The 22,602-nt window shown below is 40.1% G+C and overlaps 2 protein-coding genes across 8 annotated transcripts; one reads left to right on the top strand and one right to left on the bottom strand.

Moving 5' to 3' along the window:
- Positions 1-17: 17 nt before the first annotated feature.
- On the top strand, positions 18-9,826 carry LOC107273190 (metabotropic glutamate receptor 4). Of its 6 annotated transcripts, XM_025090505.1 has the most exons (16): positions 18-713; positions 825-884; positions 1,016-1,106; positions 4,736-4,888; positions 5,044-5,203; positions 5,304-5,440; positions 5,562-5,710; positions 5,986-6,182; positions 6,331-6,674; positions 6,796-7,042; positions 7,137-7,259; positions 7,378-7,710; positions 7,980-8,262; positions 8,372-8,571; positions 8,634-8,963; positions 9,373-9,826. In XM_025090505.1, the coding sequence occupies exons 4-16, from the start codon at positions 4,742-4,744 to the stop codon at positions 9,462-9,464; spliced, it is 2,742 nt and encodes a 913-aa protein (XP_024946273.1). In that variant the 5' UTR covers positions 18-713; positions 825-884; positions 1,016-1,106; positions 4,736-4,741; the 3' UTR covers positions 9,465-9,826. The 6 variants fall into 6 exon arrangements, with proteins under 6 accessions (XP_024946273.1, XP_024946272.1, XP_024946276.1 ...); XM_025090504.1 differs by lacking the exon at positions 1,016-1,106 and having other exon boundaries at positions 18-583; positions 644-884; XM_025090508.1 differs by lacking the exon at positions 1,016-1,106 and having other exon boundaries at positions 18-709.
- A 243-nt stretch (positions 9,827-10,069) lies between these two features.
- On the bottom strand, positions 10,070-22,541 carry LOC107273191 (protein grindelwald). Of its 2 annotated transcripts, XM_015751128.2 has the most exons (5): positions 22,275-22,539; positions 18,286-18,871; positions 14,399-14,461; positions 13,335-13,492; positions 10,070-13,246 (listed from the first exon to the last, which is right to left on the bottom strand). In XM_015751128.2, exons 2-5 carry the CDS (start codon positions 18,509-18,511, stop codon positions 12,977-12,979), a joined length of 717 nt encoding a protein of 238 aa, XP_015606614.1. In that variant the 5' UTR covers positions 18,512-18,871; positions 22,275-22,539; the 3' UTR covers positions 10,070-12,976. The 2 variants fall into 2 exon arrangements, with proteins under 2 accessions (XP_015606614.1, XP_024946279.1); XM_025090511.1 differs by lacking the exon at positions 14,399-14,461 and having other exon boundaries at positions 22,275-22,541.
- Positions 22,542-22,602: the final 61 nt, after the last annotated feature.

Below are 22,602 nucleotides of genomic sequence, written 5' to 3'. Positions count from 1 at the left end.
GATAATGCACCGTCAGTCAAATTTACTTTTACGAATTAAGTGAATTCTCGTGTCACGTAATTCTTAATGATTGCCTTCATTGAAAAAGCATAATAGTGAAACTGCGTCATTTCTCTTCGAGTTCATTATAAAGATCAGAAAACGCACCAGATTCTTCAGAGATCGACAATAATTGGGATCTGTCGGCATGGTGGTATTATTTGTAGACAGTATATTTTTACTTTACCCGCGTTCGATCGATGTCTGTAACTGTTAACCTCAAAATTGAATAATACAACAGCGAGATGTTGAGCCATTAGTGGATTTTACAAATCTCGGGATGTAGGTATAATTATTATTACAGACCCCTTTTTTTACGCACGAAACTTCCCGCTGAACTGACTTGTCCATTTTTATCACGATCGTAGATTTAGCGAGCGCGCGCACGAGTCGGCTCAACTAAAACGCAAGTAAAACTTCGAGTCCACGAGTTCAGTCTTAGACGAGACGCCGCGCTATGCTCTACGACGTATCCTAGTTCCGCGTTCACCCTATACAAATTAATTGGATGAATCGCAGCCACCACGGGGTAGAAGACAAAACAGTGAAGTGAAGTTAAGACAAAGAAATTGTTCGACGAATACATGTTACTTACATATTTCAGTGTGATTTAAAATTTTGGTTTACACGTGAACCTTGAACATCTCTGATAACCAAGCGTACAACAAAGGCAGGTAGTGAGAAAAATCAAATTGGTTTAATCGACGACCTCACGATCTGAATGAGATTCATGATTTCGATGTTCGTGGATATCTATAATGACCGTTGGAAATGTTTGTAATCAGGTGTGATACGATCGACTAGAATAAAACGTATTCTACGGAGAAGGCCTGTAAAAATTTTATGTAAGTAATTAAAAATTCTCTTGATCATTACTTTGACGATTATGGCTCTTTATTGTGTTAATAATCGAACAAAACGACAGAATTAAAAATGTTAACCTCTCTTACGTTTGTCCTTAACTCTCAATAAACAGTAAGTACATACATACATATATGGCAAACTAAACTCTACTAGACATGACTCGAATATGAATATTAGCTGCAAAAGTCTGAAAAGCATAATAGGTACATTTTTTTTATATAAACAATACTTGAAGCTTGAAAAATATTTGAAATCATGTAGATTAGATATCTTTATTCTTTCATTAGTTTTATTTATTATCTACTTACTTTCAAACGAAGATACACTGTTGAGATATAATTCTCTGACTAAAGAAATGGTGCATTGTGATGTATTGTCGGAAATTTTCACAATGGGCATTGACTCGACTGAATAAAACATAAACTTCCTGTTTGCGAATGTTATAAATATAATAAAACGTCACTCAGGATTGAAAGTATACATGCGAAGAGGTTGACTAACCATATGGAAGTCTACAATGACAGATGTCGAAAATATCAAATTCAGATATGAATAGATTAGCGAATTTCTGTATACATATCCAGTGCATGAGATCTTTTAAAAACGTCTATAAATATTTGCAGGCCTTCAGTCTGAATGTAACGTTCAGTAACAACGAAATAATAAAATAAAGAGATTAAAATCGGAAGAAGCGTATAATACAGATGAGAGTGTGAATTGTTAGTTTCAGGATGAAAGGGAAAGTAGAAAAGGAGAACCTAAGATGATTGATCGCTGCAATAAGTTAGACTCGCATTATCAGGATCAGTTAGGAAATATTATAATTGACATGTTTCTCTTTTGCAAATTACGTTTAAATAGCCGGTATTCGAATAAGGAAATAGGAGAATTCGATTATTGTATCTGGCCGACAGGATAATCGTCATTGATTGTGATGATTATTCTGCTGAAACAGGTTTTTGCAATTTACTTTATTTTCCTTGGATCTTCGATGCTTGGACCTCAGCGAAGGCTCTTTGTTCCGGGAGACGCTGCATAGATTGAATAGATATGTCAATCAGTGATCAGTGATCTGGGAAGTCGATGTGAGCCACAATGATGACGATTCAAGTGAAAATTCCTCGTCCAGGGCAATTTGACTAGCATGTCTTCTGAAAGGACAATAACCAAATCCATTATGGGCTTGTGGGCGTCACCGTGTCTCTTGAGGTCGTAATGTAATTTCGTATGTTTTTTCGAAAACTAGAAAAATATTTGCTGAAGGCGGTAGCCGAGAACGTCAAGAGCAAAGAGGAGGAGGACACTTTTGAGCCTTCGCGTTCTCTTCGCTTGCTAACAAAGAGATTTCCTCTTCCCTTATCGATCTTATCAGAAATCCATTATTTTTGTATACACAAATAAGTTTCTTCATTAGAATACAATTTTTTAATGGACTTTAACGGTCTTTTTAACGAGAAACGTGACGAGTACGGGTAATGCAAATAATCGAGTAAAGTACAGAGCGAACACGCTAGATGTCGACAGGTACGGATAAAAGGCTAAGTATTTCAGATGGTGATAGAATAAAGCTATTCTTCGATAAAATGGTTCAATAGAGTTGAGGAAGTTATTAAGAAGAGCTCTACAGAAAGGACGAGAGTGGGAATAAGAGGGAAATTGAGAGTATCGAGGCTAAAGGGAGGCTAAAGTCCCTTGTATTGTAGGTCGGGGAAGCTAATCAAATTGATACTGACATCACACTCGTGCGTGTAGCTGTACATACACGGTACTATAGCTATAGGTAGCAGGTTCTTCGAACCGGCATCAAATTTATGTATAAGATCAGGGGGTGAAAAATACTGAAATGTTTCAGGAAGTAACAACTTCGTATTTTCTCTCTTACAATTAGAAATTACCCGTAAAAGACGAGTGAGAGCCTTTTGAAAAAAATGAATCTAAGATTGCATTCATTTGGACGTACATCGAATATATTTTGGTAAAACAATTCGTTGATATCCTCAAGAGCGAAAGGGACCAGCGTCTCATTTCCGCAGATATTTTTTGTTTCCTTTGAAATGTGCACGTGGTTGCGCATGCGCAGTAGTGCGCGCGTATCTACTCTCGTTTAACAGAACGTGAAAATAATTGTCCTCACGTTAGAGATTTCTTCTTCGTTCGGACATGCGACGGTAAAAATACGGAAAGGGGACAGCTGTAATTTCTAAACTCGCAAATTGGAGTGGGGTGCGTCTGAGGGACAAAGAAAGCAGTGAGAAACGAATGGAATATAAAATTAGGTGTAACCAAATTGTATAATAAAAAATTTGTTAGTCGATGCTTTATTATTTTCTTTATCAATAGAAGGCCAATAAGTACGTACTGATGCGTATGGTAATTTATTTATTGATTAAAATTATTTACCCTTTTATTTATTTACAAATTTTAGTTTTTTTTTTCGAAGTCTATTTTTCGTTAGCAACTACAATCAGGACACCACGTTCAATTTAAACAGACGGAAGATGAATTATCATCTTAATGGAACTACGTGCTGTCTGACAATCCAAATAAATATTCTTATACCGTTAAAGACATTACACAGTGAAATAGTTTTCGTTTCCGATCCTTAAAATCAGAGCCTGACGTTTCGATTGGACGATAATAAAATTATAATTAACCCAACGACTAATTTTAAACGTTTTATCATTTTTTCTTTTCCTTCGTCATTGGGTTTCAGTCTATCGATGAGATCAGCAAAGCTATTCCGTAGCGCTATTATTAATGCGGTTATTATTGCTGATCTTTATTAATATTTTCACCTTGTAACTCAATCTCACTATTGGCTACGTGCGCGTATACGCAGTTCATGTATCAAAGCATGTATACGTATTGTTGTGCAGGTGGATTCCTTTTTCTTTCCGAAAACGTACAACAAACAGACGCTTAGACATTTGATCCGTGTGCGTAGGCACGTAGCGATTAAACTGTCTCCGTAGATAGAACTTGGGAGTCGATTAACTAAATCATTTTTTTACCTATTCATTTATTGCCGTCTTGCGCGTAGTTAAAGACTTGATTTGAATCTAGTCAGAAATACAAAGTCCATGCACCCAGCACATTGTGAAGTTTGACATTAGTTACGAAAATAATCGACCGGTCGAAAATTGGTTAAATTAAGACACGAGAGTTTCCAAGCAGCAGCATAAGATTTGCGACGCAGAGAACCAAAGTCCGAATGAACTGCCGATGGCTCCCAATTGTCACTTATAAATCGACAATTGGAGAATACAGTTTTACGTCGATCCTGCTTTCTTGATATATTTATCACCGTGAACATTACTGGCCCGTCCACCCAGTACCTGTAACTACACATTATTTGTCTTAAACGAACCAACTGAAGTCAGCTTCACCTCGTACCGTCGCTTCAGGTCGTTCGAGCGGTACGTTTCGGTCGTTTCAGTTGAACAATCCCATAGTAGAGTTATACTATAGTGTATTGTACGTATACGCACGAGGCGTTTTCATTTACGTCAACTCGTTAAAACGAAACACTCGATGTTATTGGCCATTTCAATCCATCTCAGTCCACCCCAGTCCACTTCAGTCCACTTCAGTCCTTCGCAGAATATGCCTAGAGGTGGGGTGTTTGAGAAGAAGTCGATCGTTTATAATGAAATGCGTTTGATGTTGCGTTATACGAAGAATGAATCCTGAGGCAGATATTCGTAGGTTCGAGAAGATCCTTAGGATCAAAATGGCAGGAAGTCGAATGCATTAGACTATCGTATAGGCAAGTCATCTGTCGACGTACCCAGAGGACTGAATATAGACGTGTGATTCTTTAAATATTTTTTAGAAAAGTATGTACTCCGTCGGCTTGTTCTTGGTGACACTGGGTACCGTAACGAGTGGTGGAGTCTACCTGAATGTTTCCGGGGACATCACATTGGGTGCCTTGTTTCCGGTACACAGGAAAGGCACCAGCGGCGAGGCTTGTGGGAGAATTCAAGTGAGTATATGTATCAAATGTATTTCAAGCAGATTATAAATTTTTGTAATACAATTAAGAATATGGTTTGTGGCTGAAAAAGTGACGGACGTTCTCTGGCGACCCGGATGAATTTCCTTATCCCTGTTATCCTGCAGTTGACTTTGTTCTTCTAGCTGGAAGATGGCGTGCAGCCCTTGGAAGCCATGCTGTATACGATACATCAAATAAATCAGGATCCACAGATACTGCCTGGTATTCGATTAGGAGTCCTTGCATTCGACTCCTGCGACAACCCCAGCTACGCATTGGAACAGGCCTTGAATTTTGTTAAAGGTTTTCTCTTGTTTTTTGCTTCCTTCGGTATTATGTGTTCTCGTAAATCCTAACAGCCAGGAGTCATATGGATTTTTGATAAAGACTGTTTTTGCTTCAGGTTTCATAGCTCACGTTAATCAATATCACGAACAGGAATTTCAGTGCTCCGACGGAAGTTCACCGAAATTTTTTGGCGGAAGTTACGACCAAGTCGTTGCCGTTTTAGCTGCTCAAAGCAGCTCAGTGACTCTTCAGGTATTTCATCGGCTCGTACCGATGTCATTCTGTACGAGTGTACTTTGAGTTTTACCCTCGTGGTACTGCCTGCAGGAATCTTTGGAATTTCAGGAGCTAATATATTTGAAATTGGTTTCAGATCGCTGCCATGCTCAGACTCTTTTCCGTGCCGCAGATATCCTACATGGCGACTTCGCCGAGTCTTAGTAGCAAGGAACGTTTTCCTCATTTCTTTCGCACGGTGCCAAGTGACGTGAATCAAGCTCACGCCATGCTGGAGATTCTCAAGTAATTCTTGTCCTGAATTATTTTCAAGTAAACGAGGCTCAGAGTCCTCGGCGTCAAGTTGAAAATTAATTAATGGAATTTCTCGCAAGATGATTCCTTGACAATTCATAATAAAAGAGCCCAGGAGTCTTGAGCTCGGAAAATTAATTAATGGAATTTCTCGCAAGATGATTCCTTGACAATTCATAATAAAAGAGCCCAGGAGTCTTGAGCTCGAGATTTTTATTTTTTTTTTTTTTTTTTTTTTTTTTTTTTTTTTTTTTTTCTATTTCCAGACAATTCGAGTGGACTTACGTGTCTGTTGTATACTCGGACACGGAATACGGGAACCACGGGTACGAGACTTTGGTTTCCTTAGCCAACAATTACTCGATTTGCTTCAGTGCGCCTCAGAGAATCGAAAAGGAACATTTCACTGCAGAGGATTACGATAACGTCATACGGACCATCGCGAATAAAACTGAAGTTCGCGGTGCGTGACACTTTTACGTTTCATTATTATGGGAAAACGGTTTTTAGATTTTCTATAGAGAAGACGAATTAAAATTACTGTTGAGACTTATTTTTATTCTCTATGAATTTTTTGGTAATGGTATATTTGTTCGTTATGTCATAATCAGTGGTTGTCCTCTTCGCGGAGAAAATAATGACCCTCCGAGTTCTCGAAGCAGCTAGACGCATTGGCGTCGGGACGCGCTTTGTCTGGATCGGAAGCGACGCTTGGTCAACGAGCAGTCACAAGGAATTTCTTAATCCTGAAAACAGTAAGGATCAGCAGATGGTTGTTCTGGAGGGAGCTCTGGCCGTTCAGCCATTGTCTAGGAATGTCATGGGATTCGATGACTACTTCACTAATCTCACTCTTGATCATGAGAAGATCAATCCCTGGTTCCGAGAATTTTGGCTAGAATATCACAGATGTGGTGGGAGAAACTTTACCACAGGGGACCATCGCAAAACCGAGGTTGAGTATACTTCGAATTTCCCATTTTTTTCTCTAATTTTAGTTACTACATTTCAAAATTATTTTGAAGTACAGTATAAATATATAAAAAGCATATATACTCGAGCAAACGTATCTTCAGGTCGCTGTAAGCTCCGATGATCCTGACGCCAATTGTCTGAATTCTTTATTGAAGATCAATCGCAGCACTGGGTACAAGCAACAAAAGTTCTTACATTTCGTAAGAGACGCCGTATATGCCGTCGCGTATGCATTGCACGGAATACAGATAGAGAAATGTGGAAAGAAATCATATGGAATGTGCAAGGAAATGAGACACGTCGACGGCGATGTGCTGGCTAAGTATATGTCGAATGTTAATTTCAAAGGTAACCCAATGATCAAAAGGACGTACAATTTTTGAGAAAGTTAAAACGTCTTCTAGCTAAAGATACAGAGCACCAAATATTTCTCTACTTTCAGACGAAGCCGGAAATAAGTTTAAATTCATTAATAACGTGGATGGCCCACCTAGATACACAATTTTGAATTACCAAAAAAATGTGGATGGCACTTACCACTGGCAGGTCATAGGCAACTATACGCGTGAGTCTGATAAATTCTTTCGATAGCACACAGTGCCTCAATTGAAGAAACAATTAACTGGGAAGTAGAGATATACTAGTAATATATGTATAACTGGACGCGTGACGTCATTATTCAGAAAGCGACAGCGGCGCGCCTAATCTTTACATAGAAGCGACAGCGATGAAGTACAGAAATCAAACGGAAGGGGGCCGTCGCTTCTTTCCGAACTCAACCTGCGCTCAACCCTGCGAACCGCACCAGGTCAAAGTGCGAGAGAAGCAGGACGCTTGCTGCTGGCGTTGCAGAAATTGTGGATTGTATCAGTACAAGGTGGATAATCATCGATGTGAAGATTGTCAATGGGGTACCAGACCCACAGCCGACCGGACCCTCTGCGAGCCAATTCCTGAGGAGTTCATCGACTATTTCAGTCCTTGGGCTGTGGTAGCGATGGCAGTTGCCAGTTTGGGTAATCGATTGTCACAGACAATGTAGTATTTATGAGAATCAATGAGTCACGGATCGAAGGACCGAGAATTTACGATGAATTATCAAGTCTAGAAACGAGCTCTTATCAGTTTCATTTTGAGAGTTTATTGCGGGATGCTTAGCTCCTGTGGGTGAACTAGGTCCTTGCGGGTTCAAGATAACTATGTGGATAGCTTACGTCATCCCCGTATGGCCAACTAAGTTTAATGACAATTCTAATAAATGTTTATATGTGTTTTGTTTCTTCAGGCATCCTGCTGACCATTTTTGTCCTCTCTATTTTCCGGATCTACAGCGAAACGCCTGTGATAAAAGCATCTGGCCGAGAACTCTCGTCTCTGTTGCTGCTTGGAACTCTTTTATCGTTCCTTACGACCTTTGCAGTCGTAGCCAAACCAAATACAGGAACTTGTGCGGTTACTAGATTTGGGATTGGGTTATGTTATACCTTGTGCTACGCCGCTTTAGTTACCAAGACGAACAGAATTCATAGGATATTTAATAATACCACGCACAGTCCTCATAAACCAAGGTTCGAACCTACATTTAACATAATTCACAAGACTCGACGAACCACTGGATTTAAAATGTATTTTACCGATTTGACACACTGAAAATTTATATCGATTATTCTGAACCAGGTACACCAGTCCGAAGTCCCAATTGGTAATAACAGGAATTCTAACGCTATTCGAGGTATTCATAAATGGCGCTTGGCTTTTGAAAGTCCCGCCATCGGTAATTCACTTATATCCCACGAGAGACAGCAGGCTCAGAATTTGCCAAGGATTGGACGATCGATCCTACATGCTTGGACTGATATATCCATTCGTCCTTATAGGTACAGTATCAAGGATGCATCCAAAATTAAATCTCATACCTCACGCACGCCTCTTGTTTCAGTGATCTGCACAATTTATGCAGTTAAAACAAGAAAGTGTCCAGAGGGATTCAACGAAACACGGCACATAGCTTTCACGAACTACACAACGATAATTCTCTGGCTAGCATTCGTTCCCCTATACCTGGCGTCGACAAGTAACTCCATAAGGGTGGTAACCCTCGCATTGTCCTTGTCGATAAGTGGATTGGTCCAGCTGGCGTGTCTTTTCTTTCCGAAAGTCTACATCGTCCTAATGAAGCCCGAGAAAAACACGAAGGAACTGGTGATGGCTCAGCACAGAAGCACCTCGTATCTCTCGACGCCGACGACGCCGGTTGTTATCCTAAATGGTAATCCTTTCGTATTTCGCGCATCAGCAAGAAGACTGTCGCATTCTTGTCTGTGAAATAAACCAAGTAAAACTTAATCGAGCGACACAAGAGATTACAGGAGATAAGAGGAACATCTATTCGCGTCAATACTCGATAATCACTACTTCTTTTCTTTTAATTTATCGTTACTCCAAATTTACTTTCTTCTTTGTTTCTCAATCTTTGTCGTCGTCTCCTGTTCTGTTCGTGTGCGCCTTATTGAACCGAGCATTCGCTGTATTTAAGTCAATAGGCTAACAGTTACTGCACAGACTTCTTGCTAGCCGTGCTTTTTCCTTTAGCACCTTCGTAGATACGTCACGAGATTCGATCAATGGTTAATTGTCATGATATTTGCTATTGTGTGTGTGTATGTGTGTGTGTGTAGGAAATTTTGCCCACTCCTATGTCCAAGGCAGCGATTCCTCGATCAGGTCACCTGGTAAAGACGACTCGACGATTAATCACTGTAAATATTAATAAGTGCGAGGGAACAAGGAGATATAATCAGTGGTTGTGACCGAGGTCAGAAATCATATCATATAATCTCGCATAGTAAGTTTACCTAAGGAAAATGGAACTTCTGACCTCAAGGAGGTCTGTGTGTATCTGACTATATTCAGAGTCGTATACGTATCTTTGATATTATGACAGTTTCGATATGAAATTCTAACCTTTACATCTAAAGGTGAAAGATGGAAGGGATGATCTCAGGGGGGTGTATTATTAAACTTGTAACCGTGCAAGGTATTGTCTTGTACTTACAATTGGGTCTAGTTGAATCATTCCAAATCAACTTACAATTAGTTGAATTATTTTCGTGTCATTTGATTTTATTTTAATCGAATCGATCAAACATTCCGCGTGCGAATGCACTGACCGCACCTCCCCTCGTCTTTAGACGCGACCACGTGCAACATGTTTAATTATTTCTTAATATTGTACATACCTATCTTTAAGATCTGTGCATAATTATAGAAATAAAGACATAAAGCGATTTGTATATATTTGTACATACGCAGAAAAATAAAATGTTAATTGTACGACTGTGGTATTGGTGGAGAATGAAAGGAACATTCCTTTAATTAAACTATCATCTTCAAATTTATTTGTACAATTGCACTCTCGAGTGTACAAAATGCGCTAACATTGATAACGCCAGGCAATATTTATTTGTTTTTTTTTTCACAATAAAACAATTTTACCCTTTTGGTCAGGAAACAAGTTGTTCGTTCCCGTTTAGGACAATACAATTTTAATAAAACATTTGGATTATCGTATAATCTTGTCATTGCCATATTTTTGGGCAGGTCAAACAATGTAAAAATTACAAAAACTGAATTGTTCTTATTGAGTAAAACGTAAAAGTAATAATTTACAAAGGAAAAGTACGTTAAATGTATATCAGTAACGTTATCGATGAATATTTAACAAATTTAAAATGATCGTTAACAAGTAATACTTAATTTCTATTGTGATTATACCTGCACGCAGGTCCACATTACACACAATTAGAAAAATGCTTAAACACGCTTCTCGAGATCGTTACGGATGACGTAGGGTACATCGTGTGATGTAACGTGGTCCTTCATATTTGCCTTAACATTACGAAAAAGTTCAACGACTTCCAGACACTTAAAGTATTCGAAACGGCAAGGTGATCCCGCCAGTGAAATTCCTCAATGAGATAGAAGAAGAATCCGTTAAATTTACATTCAAATTTTCACATCGACTCTTTCGAAAACCAACGTACTTCACGAGAACAAGACGCGTTCACATTGTTACGCGTTAACGTTAACCTAGTAGAATAACTGCCGAGTAAGCGAAAACACGTGTCAGCAGTAACTCCAGGTAAAAATTCATAACGCTGAAACCACGTCAGGACAAATGACAATCACAGGACGTTATTGGTTATTATACTCAGCATAGCGCAAGTGATTGTATTACAGTAATAATAATTAATCAGTGGTCGACATTACTCCCAGTTATTGTCAGTAAAGAAAGATAGAATAATTAGAACGAGAGAGAATGAAAACTTGTAAAATCTAGTGGAAATAACACGACGGTTTTCGCTATGAATCGCATTCACGCCATTATGCGATTGTCAACCAATTCTTCGTTTTGCCGGGAAATGAAAATCAAACGATCAACTGTCAACATTCGTATAATTTTTTCCCCTATACGGCAATGAGATGACGTTACTGTGACTCCAAGAATCGTCAAGTTAAAATTAAGTGCCAGTTCGACGATCAGTGCTCTAGAAGTGTATTGCTGGTATGTCGCTTAAGAACTGTTGTAAATATTTACATAGACTAATTTAAACATTAACATTAATTAGAACTCATTTCAATTAATTAGCTTTATATGATCGTTAATTTCGAGGAACGTCACAGTTCAACTTATTGCTTAGAGGTATTAATTAACGACGAAAACAAATGTTTTGTGTATTTTTTTTTCTGGAATTGTTGGAACTCTCGATTTTAAATTATATTCAATTTCTTTTGAATACATGTCAAATGCATTATCTTTTCAAAAAATCAAAGATGGACGCGATACTGTCACGCGACTGTATTTCACGTGGGACCTTCCTTTTAAAATATAAATAGTAAACCAGCTCGACTGATATGACAATTACATGCAATCTTGAAATACTAAAGTTGTATTATTATGTAGGTGATACGATAATGCTAATCCTAGTAGCTGCCATGGGCAAAATAATATCTTCAATTCTGGAAGACACGTTGGTCCTGACACGGACCAAGAGTTACAAAGTTTTATAAGATATATTCGCGATGTGTGTCGATGCGTGCGATTCGCGTGGTTAGATACTGTGAATGTAGCTTAATTAAAATTAAGGACAGTGCACGCTGTACGATCAAGGTCAGTCCACACAGAGACCAAATTCCGTAAGTGAAATAACGAAGTCTTGAGCGATACTTTAGTTACAATTAACGTATTCAATTGTGTCTCGATTGATCGAAATTTAAGGGCATTAATTGAGCATCGATTACATTGATAATTTTGAGCCTTGTTGAGCACGATCAACCGATATAAATTTCATCGGTATAAGCAATGTTTGAGCATATTGATACAAGGGAATATTAAATGAGCCATTATTATTTTAATGATTCTAACGTTTCACTTGGACGTTACGGCGTGTCTGTCCTATGCAAAGTGCCTCGTCTCGGGACGACTTTGCTCGTAAGGCCTTTCATGGACGGAATGGCTGATAAGGCGTTTACATTACATAGACTTTATGAATTAGTTGATGCTTTACCTTAAGTACTTAAAATTAAAGGGTGTGCGTATTGCGCATCGCGAGATTAACACTTGCCTATACTAGTTTATTGCAAAAGTGGAGGTTATGTACTCCTTATGATTAAATACTATAAACATATTTTAAGTCACACAGCCGCACGGTTTACGAATGCACGAGAGCCTAGTCATACATCGATTAAAGACTTTTAATTTAAAAATAGTTTATACCAACGGATATTGGTATCATCGAAAATTGTCATTCACATTCATCCACGCTTGCGTAGGTAAGAGCTATCAAGGATTCTCTCCATTCCGTTTCCTTCTTCCCTGGGGAAACAGCTAGGAAAGTCAGGACCTGCTCTTCAATTGAAAAATCCGTTACACGGGACAAAGAAGGTCCTTTACTTGTTTTGCCGTTACCTCGCACTTTTCTTAGCCAAAAACTATCTTATACTATTTACAAACATTTTACGCGAGTTTCCTTCAAATACTAGAGCAAAAGGAGTACCGTGTTTTTTTGTACATTTCAATATTTGAATTTCAATTGCTCGAGCACAACCTGCCTTTTTGCGTACGCAGTTATTATGTTAGCTCAATCGCTACAACCACCACAAACAATCTCACAATATAGAAAATTTGCAAAATTCTCAAAACCGTCAAAATTCTCAAAAATTCTCTGATTCTTGAATTATAAAAAATACAAACACTTTAAAGAGGAGATGGGGGTATAGCCCTTAAAAAGAACTCTCACGTTTAGTTCTCGGTTGTGCCGCCTCTGGGCTGGGTGTCATGGCGGGATTGTCGTAGGCGTAATCCAGCGTGGTGTCCTCGCTAGGATGTCTCCTCGACAGAGGCGTGCTAGTCGTATTTGGCGACGCGTTGTCTGTGCTAATTTGGACGCCAGCGACGGAACCGCTTATGGTGGGCATCGTCAGCTTCAGACCATTTTGTTTACTAACGCCAATTTCCGCATCGTCCTGTACTTTATTGTTATTCGTAGCGTTCTGCAACAAGATGAATTCTCGTCAGAGTCAGTGCATCGAGGAAAAACGAAAATCGGATAAATTATACATAATTCGAAATCAAACTGACCTTAACCCATTTTCTCTTCAACCAACCGGAACGTAATTGCTTTTTTATTTGGGAGCAACAAAGTAGACTCCTGGACAACAAATAGAGGACAATGATAAGCATCAAACAGCATAACGATAGCGTCACTTTCATCAGCGTCCTCAGCTTCTGCACCTCGTCTGAAATGTAAGGGAGCTTCTGTTGAATATTTTAATAAAATTATTTTCGAGTAAAAACTGCAAAATCGAGAAGTCGCGTATCGCGATATTATACCACATAATGGAAATTCGTCGTTGCAGAAGGAACTTTTCACGCTTATTTTCTGCGTACTCGATAACCGATATTATACTTTTTATCAGTAAACGGTAATTATTCCACTTGAAAATATGTGTTCTTTTCATTAGTACAGAAGTGCGATGTGTAGTGGGGAGCAGAGGGGGTGGCAGGCCTTGAATTTCGTGACGAAGTTATTTAAACGAAATAAAAAATAATGAAAGGCAAAGAGAAACGAAGGAGAAGAAAATGTAGGTGGCCATTCGAAAGAGAAGTACCGTAGAGCTGGAGGGCAGAACGTATTATGCATTCGGAGTGGATTTCTCGGGCACGGGACAATTAACCGTCCTAGAGAAGAACCGAGCGAGCGGATGTCATTTGCATAAGTAAGATCTAGGAATTGCGTGCACGAAAATTTCAGCATGCTAATCCGACAATGGTAAATCTAGTTGGGTTTCGTGCTACTTGAATATACATTATGCTTTGCCAAAAAGTCAAATAAACTTTTCGAATTTTTTTGTCCGAACGTTCCAACGACCTCTCGCGATTCAAATTTTGAAGATATCGACTTACTACCAATGTACGCATAATTCCACTTGCGTCGAAAGTCGAAGAATGGGACAAGCTGACAAACATATTTCCAGAGGCAGCAAATGACGATGCGTAGAAGATAAAAGAATTGATCGAGTCTCGGGTACGCCACTGTTTACTTTCACCTCCAAGGTGCGTCCACCAGGAGTTTCAGGAATTTCGACGATGAGTCAGTCAGTCGGCTTATTAATATTCAGCTCATGTTCGGACTCAAGACTTACCTTTCAGCTCTTGGCTCTCGTGGAGATCCGTGCGGAGTACGTAGCGTTGATCATGAAGATACTCTGAAAGAAAACATTAATTTATAAAGCAACAGAGTCACAGTAAAGTCTTCTAGAAATTCACGGTATCCTAATTCCCACGATTTTCAACGACTTTAACCTGAAACGTAATTCCTGTATTAATTAACAAACGATCTTTTGTTTCCCCGAAGGTTCCCTGAACGGGAGAGCGAATATCCAACGAGCTATCTCTTACAGCCACGAATATGAACAATTTATTTTCAACCTATTCTTGTGGACACCCGCACGTGTCGCCTCAAGAAAAGCAAACCACCCACCACGTTCAGGGGGCTGTGCTTTACTGAAAAATCATGAGGATCAAGCTTGACTGATCTCACGGCATGGCAGCATGTGTATGACTATAGTGATTAAGCAGGAGTCATCAACAACAATTTCAAAAAATTCATTCTCACGTATCCACCGTTCTACACTAACGAAATGATCGATACCGCGAAAGTCTCGAGTCGCGATACTATCATGCTCAGCCTGCAACATTGACTAATAGCTAGTATCGTGCAACCTAGTATTTATACAGCTACATGTGCGTAAAGTTAACGAATGGCGTGTTATGCCTTTTGTAAACACAAGCCGTATGTCGGCCATTAGTATTCAGGCCTGAGTTTCTGCGTCGTTGCGTAGGAGAAGCCGCGTACATCGTACGTCATACATATCGATAGATCGATGCGCGACATCGATCCCATACCGGGCAAATTTTGTTCTGTCCAAACTAAGGGGAGATGCCCCCCTCCAAACTTGGAATAAAACTGGCATCTCGGTTCAATCGGAGCCAATGTCTATAGGCATCACTGAAACCTAAAGGCGGCATCATCCGATGACTCGGATTCATGCTATTCGCAATTGTACATATAGTATATATGTATATATATACGTCAATTTATTTCGCTATCGCATATCCTGTTACCCCGCAGGGCACAGACGTCGTTTCTCGCTGCTCGGCCACGTCGGGAGGCTAATTGTAAGCGTGGTTCGTTGGTAGCGCCTACTGGCAACTGTGCACTGGCGAACCTTTTACAAAAGACGGGAAGTCTCCTCCGTATTCATCGCATTCGTATTATCTCTATGCCAGTTACGTAAATTCTCTGCGGTAACGACCGTGACAAGTGGAACGATTTCTCTGGCAGGCAATAATGCACCTTGGATGTGTACTGGCTGCGTTCGTCTGTCACGCGATTGACTGGCGAAAATGCTTTAGTCGCAAGGATCAGCTGTTTTGTCTAATTCGACTGGACAGTTGAGAAAATTAAACTGTTTTTCCGAATTCAATTTTCTTGTATTCTTCAGACTGCAATTTACTGGGAAGATTGTCGGAAGGTTTATCGGTGCAGTAATTGCAGTACTTTTTACGAAGATTTTGGAAGAATATAAAAATTCAAAAGGGTTCATTTAGAAAGGTATAGATGACATTTTTTGACTTCAAGATTAGAATGGCAAGGCGAGCGGAAAGTACAAGACAGCGAACACGTTGCTAAGGTAACTTGGTCCTCGTGTAGGCGTCGTTGCTACCTTTCCTGCCGTTCCTTGTGTCAGTCTCGATAGCAACATAGCAACCTGCCGACAAACAATGGCAAACTAGTACCAACGTAACCTACTCTATCTGTGAGTATATCTGTATCACGGTGTCGTGGGTTTTATCGTTGGCGATTGTGTCGCGGCGGCGGCGATTTACGCTTCCATGTGGATACGAGTGGAATGCGACTCGTGTTATCGTATAGAGCAAATGCTAAATGGTAGTAGCGAGTAGTGAGCAGCTAGTAGCCACTGGTAAGCCAAGAGGCCTACTTTCATGAACACGAGCCGTAAGGCCACGAATCGATTCGCCGACGCGGAGCCTCGCGATCATCCATCTTACGTAGGTATATAACGTGGTTGAGGTGATTCACCGCCACTTCGGAACTTCCTACCTTCTTTTCATAGTTACCTTGATGGACGACGCACGTAGGTTGGTTTAATATTGATAAAACCGATGGGAAGTCAATGAAACGGTACGAATACAATCGACTATAGAAAAGGACAAGCGAATAACCTGAAAAACTCGAGGGCAGTTTGTACCCGTCGGAGAAACGTGTTGGCGTCGAGTCTCACAGCGCCACGTTGGGAAGCGGAAGGATGTGGCACTACGCTTGGCTGAAGGTGCCCAACCGTATACGGTTAGTCGAGTGGAGTATCAAAAGCTACTGACAATTATAGAGAATTCGAGGCTGCGAGAGGAAACGGGGGATTAATTATTTTTTTAAAGATATCAAAATATCAGAAAAATGTAATTCCACGATTAAATAACATTGCAAGAGAGAAAACGTCCGTTTATATAAATATATCGATCACTGTTAACGCAGTTAACGATGCCGAATTTCTGTTAAGAGGTTAGCGAGATCTGGATCATTTTCCAAGATGGAGGATCTGTCTGTTGATTGTGCTGCGTTCAATTATTGGGAAAGTCTACGGTACGAAGACATACTTCAAGGTCTAACCCGTGTAGCAATGGGGCTGGCGGCATCTGGCCAGTGACAAGGGGACTATTTGAATTGGCGTCGACCTGAAGAAGCTGCCGATGAGTCATCGCGACGCTGCTCAACGTTCGCATGGGAAGTGGAGAGGAAGTGGTGGAGCAGGGAACTGGAGAAGGACGCGCTCAGGTGCAGAAGCAACCAACCCGAACGGCTACACTTATTTAGTTACAGGTAGAAGAGCACTGTAAAGGATGATAAATACTGGAATTCTCATCATCGCCCCATAAAGGACATTGGCCCTGAGCCTCGAAAAATAGTTGAACTTCAAATATTTATTTCAATGTAATTTATCTTGATTCTTTCTCTTGAGCCTCCAAAATTCTATAATACGATTCACTAGATATATTCTGTAAATGAAGGAACTTGTCAAATCAAGGCATTTCTGCCATGCTTTAGCTGAGGAAATGTTACAACCAACCAATGGAACGAGTAGACGAAGCAGCGTTAAAATACATAGAGAAATGTTGATGAGCTCTCATGATACTCATTGTCATTCAGAGGCAGCTGCTCAAACACAGGAGTCACGGTTTGAAGATTTTCTTGTATTCAGCTTTCAGACTTTTTCTCTACTTTTGAACGGCGCTGGTGTAGAAGCAACGTTTAAAGTATCCAAGTTTAATGCCAAACGACGGCTATGTAACTAGACTGCCAAACAGGAGTGATAAGAGATGAATGGCATTTGTAGAATGCCAACAACTGCCGACACCTACTGTTGACTTTTAACATGAAAGTTATAAATTGCTCTTCGATTTGTTCGTATCGAACAAACACTGCAGCAATTCCAAATTTCAACAGTTTTCCTTATTTTTTCAGAATGGATTTGCTAGCCCTAAAAACTTTTTTCCATAATGATCTTCCACCAAGCGACATCCCTACCATAAACCATTCAGAACCTGACAGCTCGTCTTTTGAACCTGGTGGCAAGGGTAGGTCCCGTAGCGACAGGTATTTTGCCAAAGGTAATATTTATCTGTTCTTTAAGACTCCCGTTGGTACCTGCTCTCATGGAAGAATCAGAAGAGAGAGATCAGAAACGGTGCCCGTGTTGGGCGGGAGGGAAGAGGAGAAGGGAGACACGTCCCTATGGATGCGGCAAGTTGACGCGGCGACATGGACGCAGGATTAGATTGCGTGACTTTAGCTTCTCTCAAAATAATGTAACTTGAATCAAGCTGTAGATTTTTGTATGCACAATGGAGATTGATAGAGCATATATACTTTTACGAGAAAGTTTTACACATCCTATTTAGACGCGTCGAATATTATTGATACGTGACTGAATATTGATCGGCTACGTACCTTGACAATCTTTCACGCAGGTTTCAGACTGATGATTGTGACTGGCAGGATCGCAGATAGTTGCGCAGGGTCTGCATTGGCTGTCGTAAGGGCTGCAGTACTCCGTAGTGGAGCAACGTCGCTGCCCGCATTTCGTCCCGTTAGGGTCGAGCGTTGCATTTGTCAAAAAGCAACTTAACGATTGGAAAAATACAAAAATGTAAAATACGCCGCGTAGCAACTTCATTTCGCATCACGTTTCAATTTCACTGATATTCATTATTAAGAACACTTTGGAAGTGGAAGAAAAAGCTTCGATTATGGATTTATTTCTAGTTGTCTATGTTTAAAAAAACACGCAAATCAGTCCGTCAGTTACGAATGACGGAGTAACGAAAGGCCCGAGCAAACGCTTCGTGTCATCCTTTCATTTCTTGGTTGTCGAAAGTGAATTTGAAAATTACAAGGAGTCACAAGAATTCACAAAATCCGTTAAGCAGAAATGAAAATTCCACCGTATAGTAGACATGAAAGTTGAAATTGTTGGTATGTTTAGCTATACTCGAAGGGCACGTTTCGTGGAGGGTCCATGTTCTGCAACCCCCACCTGTAACAACAAATATAACAACACGTTATTATAGAAAAAAGAGGAAAATTTTTGTAAGAATACATAGATATACATATATACACAGTAAATAATATTTTTGCATTATCTTTAAATTTCAATACTTTTTAGAACTTTTCCCTACGAATATTGTGATTGTCGGTAAATAATTAATATAAAGATAATAAAATATCGATTTATGGATTGACTTATAATATATCATACGTATGTATGTACATGGTTGCAGGTTGCTTTCGAGTTCAGCAGGTCGTTACTTCCACTGGAATTTCACTATGCTACAAGGCCCTACAAACATAGTCGCCTGGCACGCCACCTATACAACCTAGTAAAAATGGCTTCGCCTCACGCGAGACCCGCGTTTGCCTACGTAACCTGTGTTAGCCGTAGCTCCTCGAAGGAGTAAAAGGGAAAAAGATTATGAATTTCTGTAACTTCCTTGCTTTTCTATCGAGTGACTACTTCTGCAAGGAGGAAATACTCTGTGCCTATAGGTCCAAAGGCCGGATCGACAAATTCTGGTAATATTTCAGTTCCGCGGAGTTCTCGTCGATCGTCAATAAAGAAATTATGAAACTATCCAAAAACAAGTGACACATTGAAACAGCACGAAGAAGTAGCTTTCTACATATGTATAAGCTAGTAATATTACCAAGGTTAGTAAACGTGTAGCAGTACGATGACTCATAGTTCATGTCAACGTCAGTGTGGAGTATGGAAAATGTGAATCCTAACCTTTCACCGCGAATACCCTAACGTTTGATATATGATCTAACTTCAGGCAAGACTTTTAATTTAAACGTTGATACGATAAGTCAAATTTGATGTAAGTCTTATTTTGCTTTGTAGATTATAATTTTTTTATTCGATTAAAAATTAGTATACAGATCCATAAGGAAAGGCTGCCTGTATGGTAATTTTGCTGGCAGCTTGTTCATAGTTCCGTATTGAAGGGCCGTCGCAACTGTTCTCGGTGCCCCTGTCTTTCTAGCAGGAGAAAGCATGGTACGGCCAAACTTTATACAAGTTTAATGTGGTTCGCGAGGCGAGATCGATTATTTCCTGATAAAGCGTTGCCAACCTGAAGGAATGTGTTACTTTCCGAGTATTAAATAACTTTTTTCCAACCAGGCTCCTGCTTGTTTTTCGACTTTGAGCATCAGTCAGGATTTTGAAAGATTTTTTTTTCCGCTTAGTTCTGTCAACATTTACTGACCGATCACTTGTATGCTCTAACTTCTATTTCGTGTTAAAAACGAAACTCGAAACTAGGTCAACGAGCTCATTTTCTTGCTTCAAATAACGTACACGGTATTCATTTTCATTGCTGCAAATTGGCAAGAGCATTTGTCACGACAGTAACGCTCCAAGTGCCTTCGCGTAATTACGCAAGTACCAGCAGCGATGGCGCCGTTGTCGCCTGTGCAGCCAGAGAAATAAAATTGACTAATTCTATTCGTTCGCCACGGGCACTTTGTTTCTTATAAACAGATAAAAATATGAGATCATAAAAAATATCAAGCATAACGTCTTATACGGATTTGGAGGATGCTGGTTGGAAAAATTGAAAATTTTTCATGTACCATCAATTTAGTCAGGAGACGAAAGATCGGCAAGTATCATGATTGTCAGCAAATAATACAGTCTGTCTATTGTGATTATTGCAATTACATATGCAGTAAGATACTAATCGACGAACACAAAAATCCTATAAAGATCCCTAAGGCTCAGATGAAAACTTGAAGTTCGCTTTTAATCCAGTGTAAATTTTCGAATAGCTTGTATTTTTTCCTTTATCAATAAAAGCGAACCTGGACTAGGTACGCAATAGTTCAGGCGTAATTATCAAGGCGACTCGTATTAGCGATAGCGCGAGTTCAGTAAAACATCACGTTGCCATGCGCAATACACGGCGCACGTTGTAGTTAGGCATGTACCTGGTACGAAGATCCTTGCAACCTATAGTACGCGTGACACACCAGTCGCTAAGATATACAATAAGCTATCTATAGCCGGTTGTATCGCATCTACAGACTTTTTGTTCGACGGTTCGACTTCGTAATCAACCGGAAACAAACAGGTTAGGGATGCGTGAATATCTGGCAACGCTTTACTAATTGTAAGTGCTATACTCATTGTGGATGCGTTATCCGTGAATTAAATTACGCAGTAGAAGTATGGCAAAGAAAGATTGAAAATACTTTTCAAGACCCTTTCTCTTTGTATCACATTTTATCAATTCATTTTCTTAGGATTGAAAGGAACCGCCGTCCACTGGAAATCTAGCTGGTAATTCGAGCAAAGTTCTAAGTGAATTTTTTGTTGAGAAAACGAATTTTTTTTATTACTTAATTGTAATGAACTCTGACGGCTATGGTTTCTGGCACGGTTCGCCATTGGTCCCACGCGAGATCCTAGCAGTGGTTAGTATTTCAAGCGGCAAGTCGTGCGGTCGATCGAGAGGAATGCCGTTTGACTGGTTCGAGTGGAGTATCCAGGAATACATGGTGAAGTCACTCGAGGCAACTAGTATTCGCCATTGATACTCTTGCCAGGAGATTCTGCTGTTGCTGCTGCCAACATATCAGAGGCAGCAATTTTCAAAAGAATCGCGACTATTCGAAGACTCGAGCGTTCGAACGTAGAGACGTGACATCGGAACGTTTCGCTTGAGTTGAGGATAGGCGCGATTCAGGGTCGAAGTTTCGGACTTCAGGCTCGAGTCTCCCTGTAGAAAGATCCTCATTCGAGAGTCACGTATTTACCTACTCTGACATTAGATACAAATGCAACGGTTGGATAAGCAAGCGAATCCTGATTCCAGAGGAGGACGTAAATGCCACCACAAGAATATATAGCAGCTTCGTTTAGCGAACTCCTAATAAGTCTACGGTCGCTCCACGTATAAAAGATTTTCTCTAGGGGACTCTTGTACCGTAAAAGTTATTGGAAGATGGCCCCGACAAAAGCTGTTTTACTCGTGGACGGATTATATACCTTTTATAACTGATTGTACTGCGACTGTACTTGCACTCCTCGAGAAAGAAGAAACATGGAGAATCGAACTTGCGTCAAGTTTGACTTTCAATTTTATTACCAAGAATTTAATGCATTCTCCGAGAATCGTTTCGAGGGAATTTAACAGACTCTGCATTTAGTTGTATGCAGTACGTAAGAACAAAAATTGAGGAGGAGCTCTGGCATCCAATGACAATGCTTTTAATTTGACGTAATATTTTGGAACTATAACCCGATAACACTTTAATTCCAAATTTTGACTTTTTTAATTCCAGTGCGAGGATTTTTCCATTTAAAAATGAATTCCATGTCACAGCTCAGCAAGGAATTTCATGAGGTGTCTTTAGAAGAAGAATGCACGTATACTCACTGGTGTAAAGTTAGAACGAAGCTCTTTGAAAAGTCAGGCTCCGTAACATCCTCACTTCTAAACTCACATATTGTTCGCAAGACGTTTCACCTGACTGGTTCGATTTACTCTGGCGGCAACGTACGCGGCGCAGGCGAACGAGAATCCAAGGCGCACGCGGTAGCCTCGGTTGGCTTCAGTAGACTCAGGTAGACTCAGGTAGACTCAGGTAGACTAGCCGATACCGGTCAGCATTGACTCCCACCTTCCCCGACGAAACTCCCTCTAAGCTACACCTGCCAGCCTACCAGCCTGCCAGCCTGCCAGTCGCCTGTCGCCTGTCCAGCCT

This window comes from Cephus cinctus, unplaced genomic scaffold (assembly GCF_000341935.2).
Source record: "Cephus cinctus unplaced genomic scaffold, Ccin1 Ccin1_scaffold1474, whole genome shotgun sequence".
NCBI lineage: Eukaryota > Metazoa > Arthropoda > Insecta > Hymenoptera > Cephidae > Cephus > Cephus cinctus.
The sequence above is the reverse complement of the archived record's forward strand: the minus strand, read 5'-3'. Positions and strand labels throughout refer to the sequence as shown.

What these genes read in the sequence shown, in the direction of transcription:
- LOC107273190 (XM_025090504.1), top strand. Translation starts at nt 4,742, where the DNA reads ATGTACTCCGTCGGCTTGTTCTTGGTGACACTGGGTACCGTAACGAGT. An exon ending in GCAGCTCAGTGACTCTTCAG is followed by an intron (nt 5,441 to 5,561) that starts GTATTTCATCGG and finishes AATTGGTTTCAG; the next exon opens with ATCGCTGCCATGCTCAGACT. An exon ending in ATATCCATTCGTCCTTATAG is followed by an intron (nt 8,572 to 8,633) that starts GTACAGTATCAA and finishes CTCTTGTTTCAG; the next exon opens with TGATCTGCACAATTTATGCA.
- LOC107273191 (XM_015751128.2), bottom strand. Translation starts at nt 18,511, where the DNA reads ATGAAGTTGCTACGCGGCGTATTTTACATTTTTGTATTTTTCCAATCG. An exon ending in CGAGAGCCAAGAGCTGAAAG is followed by an intron (nt 13,493 to 14,398) that starts GTAAGTCTTGAG and finishes CTTACATTTCAG; the next exon opens with ACGAGGTGCAGAAGCTGAGG. An exon ending in TGAAGAGAAAATGGGTTAAG is followed by an intron (nt 13,247 to 13,334) that starts GTCAGTTTGATT and finishes ATCTTGTTGCAG; the next exon opens with AACGCTACGAATAACAATAA.